At 37.4% G+C, this 7,044-nt stretch overlaps 1 protein-coding gene across 1 annotated transcript; it reads right to left on the bottom strand.

The window, feature by feature from the left end:
- Positions 1 to 2,308: 2,308 nt before the first annotated feature.
- On the bottom strand, positions 2,309 to 3,231 carry LOC122740034 (olfactory receptor 13A1-like). Its single transcript, XM_043981807.1, is given in 2 exon segments — positions 2,309 to 2,373; positions 2,376 to 3,231. Coding segments are annotated over 2 exon segments (921 nt in total).
- Between the last annotated feature and the right edge of the window lie 3,813 nt (positions 3,232 to 7,044).

Raw genomic sequence — 7,044 nt, 5'->3', positions numbered from 1 at the left:
TTGTTGTATGCCTGTGAAAACTAGGCAGTATACTAACACCATGCAAGGAAATGAACATTTCCATTTAAATTGTCTTAGGAAGATTCTGAAGATCACCTGTCAGGATAAGAAACCAGACAGACACTGATATCCTTTCTCTAACTAAACTGCCAAACATTCAAACTCTACTGCAGAGAGTGCAACTCTAATATACTGGCCACATTTTTTGAATGCCAAATGTATACTTGCCTGAAAAAAACTATTTTATGGAGAATTCACAGAGGGCAAGCATTCACATGGTGTTCAGAAAAAGTGATACAAGGACACTCTCACAGTCTCTCTTAAGAACTATGGAATTGGGGCAGCTAGGTGGCACAGTGGATAGAGCACTGGCCCTGGATTCAGGAGTACCCGAGTTCAAATCTGGCCTCAGACGCTTGACACTTACTAGCTGTGTGACCCTGGGCAAGTCACTTAACCCCCATTGCCCTACAAAAAAAGAACTATGGAATTGATTATATGACATGGGAGACACTGGCATAGAAATGCGCAGCATGATATGTCTTCATCAAAGAAGGTGCTGTGCTCTGTGAGCAAAGCAGAATTGAAGTAACTCAAAAGAAATATGAGATGCACAAATTTAGAGAATCCATCCCAAATGTTCTCATGGACTATGTGTGCCCAACCTATGATAGAGCACTCTGAGCTCATATTGGTCTTATCATTTACAGGCAGACAAAATTATAACTTTGCTCTAACATAGTGGTGTCATTTTGGTCCTCTTCAATGAAGGACAACAACCATGATGCCACCATACCAATTTCCATTTGGTCCATCTTTATTTTAGTGAGTTTCTATTAGAGTATGGTTTTATACCTCTTATGATAAATTATTGAACTTTATTTACAATTTTCTCTTCCTTTTCTTAAGGCCAACTGGTAGGGTATTGTATAGAGCACTAGGTTTGGAATCAGGAAGCCTTGAGGTCAAATTTGGCCTCAAACACTTACCAGTTCTATGACCTGGGCAAGTCACCTACCGTTTGTCTCTGTTTCCTCAGTGACAAAATGTGGATAATCATTGCATCTACATTTCAGGTTGTTGAGATTATCAAATTAGATAATATTTGTAAAAAGGGTTTGGCACAGTGCCTGGCACATAGTAGCCACCAAATAAATACTTATCCTATTTTCTGCCATAGCTTTCATTTCTTTTATAATTAAAAAATGCATCTTTTTTAAAAAGAATTCTAATTATTCTTTTGGACATAAGTTTTTTTTTCTTTGAGCTTCTGGTTATAGGCATTTAAAAATTATTTTCCTCTTCTGGTTTGGAGCTTTTATCATTCTGGGCATAATGAAAGTCTTTTTTGTTCTGTCTGTTCACTTTTGTTGCTGAGGCCTCAGGAGTTGAGTTCTAGATCTCCCTTAGTCTGGAGATGGAATCAAGCTGAAAACCTATCCTTCATACTGGTTGTCTTCCATTATACCTTTACCATTGCCATAGTCACCAATGTTGACTAGTAATATCAGCCTTAGTTGAAGCCCTTTCATTTGGATAAGGAGAGAAAGTAAGGAGAGGTCTTCTCTTTACTCCTCTTTTAAATCCAAGGAGATCCTCTTGTGGTATAAGAGACATAATTGAGGCCTTTTCCATTGTACCTGAAGTCTATCAAGTTCATAATAAAAACTCCAATTAATAACAACAGCAGCAACAAGTATAATAATAATAATAATAATAAATTCAAAAATGTAATTATTTTATATCAGAGAGAATAGGCAACCATACCTTCAAATGAATTATCTCTTAGAATATGTCTTGGAAACAAAAGTCTGTTCTGCTTCAACCATGGATCTGACATGGTATATCACTTCGAATATTTCTGTTATTCTTTGGAGACATTCTGACTTTTCTTTCACTGAAAGTCTTCAAGAAAAATGTAATAAGGGAGTTAGATGATTCACCTAAGAAGACATCCTGAGTTCAGGAGCATTGCCTATACCAGGAGAAATTATGTTTAGAGTTGCCCAGGCTGTCATGTATGTACAGGTTTCTGTTTCAAAGATATTATTAATCCCATTTTCTGAGCTACAGGGTGGCCAAAAGTCATGAATATTTAAAAGCTCCTATATTTTTTGTTTTTAATTTACAATACCATAGCATCATATACAGTATATATAGGAAATGAATTTACATTACATGTGAAAACTCAAACCTTATTAACAGCAACAATAAAGAAAGATAATTTTTGAGAAATTATTAAAATATCAGAACTCTTCATGATTTTTGGCCCACCCTGTATATCAGTTTGGCAATGGCCAATTATTTCCTAAGAGATAGCCATAATTTCTGGAGTGCTACTTTCACATCCTTGTTTCTCAGGGAGTAGATCAGAGGGTTCAAGGCTGGGGTCACTATCACATAAAACACTGAAGCTATTTTGCCTTTCTTCAGAGACTGACCCAAAACAGGAAGAATGTAGATATAAATTATAGTGCAATAATACATAGTGACTACAATAAGGTGGGAGGAACAAGTGGAAAATGCTCTCTTCTTCCCTTCCTTTGTCCGGATCTTTAGGATGCTGGAGATGATGAAACCATAAGACACCAGGATGAGCAGAAAATTGAAAACCGCAAAGAACATATCTGCCACAACTACCATTACGTTGTTGCTGTAGGTTGAGGAGCAGGAAAGAGGCAATAATGGAGGAATCTCACAAAAGAAATGATCAATGACATTGGGTCCGCAAAAGGACAAGTGAACAGTCATCATGATGTTTACTGTTGTATTGGTCCCACTGAAAGCCCAAACCACAGATGCTAAGAGACAGCAAGATGTCTTGCTCATAATAGCACTGTAGTAGAGGGGCTGGCAGATGGCTGCATACCGATCATAGGCCATGGCTGTGAAAAGCAAGAGCTCAGCCCCCAAACACCAAGTTAGGAAATATATCTGAGCTATGCAGCCACTATAGGAAATGGTGTTCTTGGTCATTAGGTTCTGCAGCAACTTAGGCACCACAGTGGTGGTGGAGAGAACATCCAGCAAGGCCAAATTTATAAGGAAAAAGTACATTGGAGTATGGAGGCCTGAATTTAGACTAATCACAGTGATAATTAGTGAGTTACCTATAAACGCCACTATGAAGAGTCCTAAGAAAAGGCTGAAGATAAATATTTGAACCTGAGGTTTTTCAGAGAAACTTTGTAAGATGAATTCATCCACTGATGACTGATTACTTGATGCCATATGAAGAGGTGGTCAGATTTTCTTTTGTCAGTATATGACCACAAAAATCCAACTGACAATAGATTGTTTTGCTCACTAAATAGAAGAAAACAGAGATCTGAATTAGAATTAGACAAATTAAAAGTGTTTGATATTCTAAAATCAAATTTTGACAACGTCATTCAACTTTTTTCCACCCCAGACCAAAGATAGAAAAACATTATTTGGTTAGTGAGATCTCTCAATGAATTCATTCTCCTTCCAGAGTTAAATTACACACACACACACACACACACACACACACACAATCTTCCTTCAAGGACATAATGCTCATTTTTATCTGATGTTTTACCTATTCATACCTCAGTCATTAGGTGAGACTAAGTAAGTTCCATGGTATAATTCATTTATCAGAGTCTGGACTGTGAGGGATGACCATGATTGAGAATTCTCTGAACTATTACAGGCCAAAAAAAAATCAATACCTAGACTATAGATAGTTATGTCAGATGACTGGAAAGTGGTAAAAAGTAGGGTTATATCTATAATGAAAACTGGGTCAGAACCAGCATTAGCAACATAACCCAAGAATCATACAAAGATATGTGGCCTAAGAGTAGATAGTTAGGTGGTACAGTGGATAAAGTACTGAATCTGGAATCAGTAACACATGAGTTCAAAGCCAGCATCAGGCACTTATTAGTTATATACCTGTGGGCAAATTACTTAATCTCTTATTGCTATGATCTTCCACTTACATTTAAACACAGAGTTTCTTCATAGATATTGTTCTTTCCCCCATCATTGAGTTCAATATCTAGATAAAACACAATTTCAACATAGAATTCATTTAGTGTTCTACTCAGGTATTCTTATTTTTATTCCTGCCCATATGTGGGACCAACACTGACTTTCAGTTTCCCCTTCACCATATCTGGACAGCTGCCTCTAAAGCCTTCATCACTCTTTATGACAATGGCCCCTTGGAGTGGCAGAAATTTACATTGTTTCTAATAAATCTGTATAAGTCTTTAAAATATAGTCTGAAGTAATTGCAAGTGTTATCTGGATAACCAAATTCAATTTTACCCTCAAGGATGTTTTTATGCCATTTGGGGTCACATTAATTAGTTTCCCTTTTTCTTACTTTTTTTCTTTGTGATGTGTTCAGTGTCAGACATTATATTGATTAGGCATAAGATGAAGCTATTGCTTTACCTGCCTACTGGATCTCACTATATATTAATTGTTCACGTTTCAATCACTGTCCTGACATCACAAACTATCTTCTAGCAAACCATTCATTTAAAGAAGGCACCATTTTTATTTCTCCTGCAAATCAAAGAGTAGTAGTAATGGGCTTCATTTATATCAATGGAGCAAATCTGATGTAAGAAAAAATATATGAACAATATAGGTAATTGACCATTGAACAAAAACCATTGGGAGAAGGTGTAGGATATTACCAAATATTCTGCTTCCTTTATTTGTTTTAATGGAGTTCTTTCTAGTCCTTCAGTAAACTTGATGTAATAAGAGGTCAGAGACATTTCATCCTTTTAAATCTAGGAAAGCATTCCTTTCCAACATTAAACGTTTGAATTCCTGAAGGTTTGAAAGCACCAATTTTATGATTATGACCACAATATTAAGAGAGAACTTTGCCATTCATCAACTATACTTTATAAAATTGTTACCAAAATGTACTGATCTTTTGTCCATAAGGTTGTGCAGCCACTTCCTCATTAAAATCAGTTTTCACATGGAACAAAGAAATATTAAAGGGGAAAGCAGTGTACAAACCTACTGTAAGATTATAATACTATTATTGTTATTACTGCTATTATTATGCCAACTTTTATATACTACTAGCCCTGAATCATTCTCTGTCCATGCTGATATTTAAGACATGATTTTTTTTTATTAATATGGGAAACTTATGAGTAAAGAAACTTCCTCTATTAACACAGTCTGTATCTTTCTCTTCAATTTTCATCTTTGAGAGCTGCCTGGAATACTGAATTGCTCTGAATCATAGTCCCTGTATGTGTCAATACCTTAAATTCAAGTTTTCTTAGCTTTAAGACCAAGTTTTTAGTGATACACCACACAGCCTCTCAATTCAAAAGGAAGAAGTATTCACAAAACCACAGAATGTCAAAGCTAGAAGAAAACTGTAGAGCTCATTAACTCACCACTTTAATTTGACAAAGGAGATATTGAACAGGGGGAGGGATTTATCCAATAGGACATAGAAGGTTAGGATGAGTAGGGATTATTGCCCAAGGCTTCTGACTATTATTCCATTGCTTTATATATACTCCACCAAATATTAGTTTGGAAGGAACATTTTCAAGATCTGAAATCAGACTTTATTGAAAGGAATTCCTTATCTAAAAGAAATTGAAAGGACTCACAAACATTCTTAGGAACAGAAATCCAGTTATCACATTTCATGGGATCTCATGGTAGGAAATTATTATCTCAAAATATTCTTTGAAATCCAATTCTTTTTTTCTGTCAGAGAAATGTATTGAAAGTTTCAGGTCTCCCTTTCATCTGCAGAATGAGGGAGTGAGACTAGAGGACCTCTGATGGACTTATAGTTCTAAATCCATGAATAAAAATTCGAGGTTGTGATAAATGGAGAATAGTGATTTTGAGTATGGTGCTGAGTAAGTTGGGATGTCTTACTTGGTAAAATTTGGAGAGAGAAAATCGAGGGTAAATTTGAATTTGGTTATCCAGATCACATATGCGATGACTTCAGAGTAATACATCAATCAACAGGCATTTCTTTAAACACCTGCCATGTATTAGGCACTGGGCTAGGTGATGATTATAAAAAGACAGAAATTTGGAATAATTAGCAATAATAATAGCTTATAAATATCAGATAGATAGATAGATAGATAGATAGATAGATAGATAGATAGATAGATAGATAGAACATTTATTAAAAACCTACGATGTGTGCTCCGGGAGCCAAGATGGCGGAGAGGAAGCAGCAAGCTGCCTGAGCTCTCCTTCTGTTCCCTCAAAACGAACATTAAATCAAGCCTCTGGACGGATTCTGAAACTACAGAACCTGCAAAGAGACAGAGAGACACAGTCCTCCAACCAGAGATAATTTAGAAGACTTCAGGAAAAGGTCAGTCTGACTCGGGCAAAAGGGAGGCCCAGCGCAGGGCAGCAACCCAGCGCCGAGGGGGTCGGGGCAAGTCAGCAGGAGCTGCGGGCCACAGCCGAACAACTGAGGCTCCCGGAACCTGGTTCAAAAATCTGGTGGCCAAGAAGGACAGTGGAAAAACTTACCTGCACCGGCCGAGAGGGCCACGAACGGCGGGATCAGACGCCGGGGTCTGGCGCCTGGCTGGCCGAGCACAATCAGACAGGAAGTGCAGGGCGGGGCATCTCCACACACCATAAAGGCCTCAGAGTAAAAGCCCGGTCACACAGCACCTATACACCTGCACAAGAAGCCCAAAACAGGGACCCTGGTGCCCCCAGAGCAGACCTCAACTTAAAGAATAAATAAATAAGCTGCAATAATGAATAAGAAGCAAAAAAGAGCCCTCTCCATTGAGAGCTTCTGTATCAATAGGGAAGAAGCCAACACAAACTCAGATGAGGACAATAGCCTCAAATTGTCTACATCTGAAGCCTCACAAGGGAAGGTGAATTGGTCGCAAGAACAAAAAGCCTTCCTGGAAGAGCTCAAAAAGGATTTTAAAAATCAATTGCAAGAGGTAGAAGAAAAAATGGGGAGAGAAATGAAAGCAAAACAAAAAAAACTATGAAAAAAGAATCAGCAGCTTGGAAAAGGAAGCTGAA

This window comes from Dromiciops gliroides, chromosome 2 (assembly GCF_019393635.1).
Source record: "Dromiciops gliroides isolate mDroGli1 chromosome 2, mDroGli1.pri, whole genome shotgun sequence".
Classification (NCBI taxonomy): Eukaryota; Metazoa; Chordata; class Mammalia; order Microbiotheria; family Microbiotheriidae; genus Dromiciops; species Dromiciops gliroides.
The sequence above is the reverse complement of the archived record's forward strand: the minus strand, read 5'-3'. Positions and strand labels throughout refer to the sequence as shown.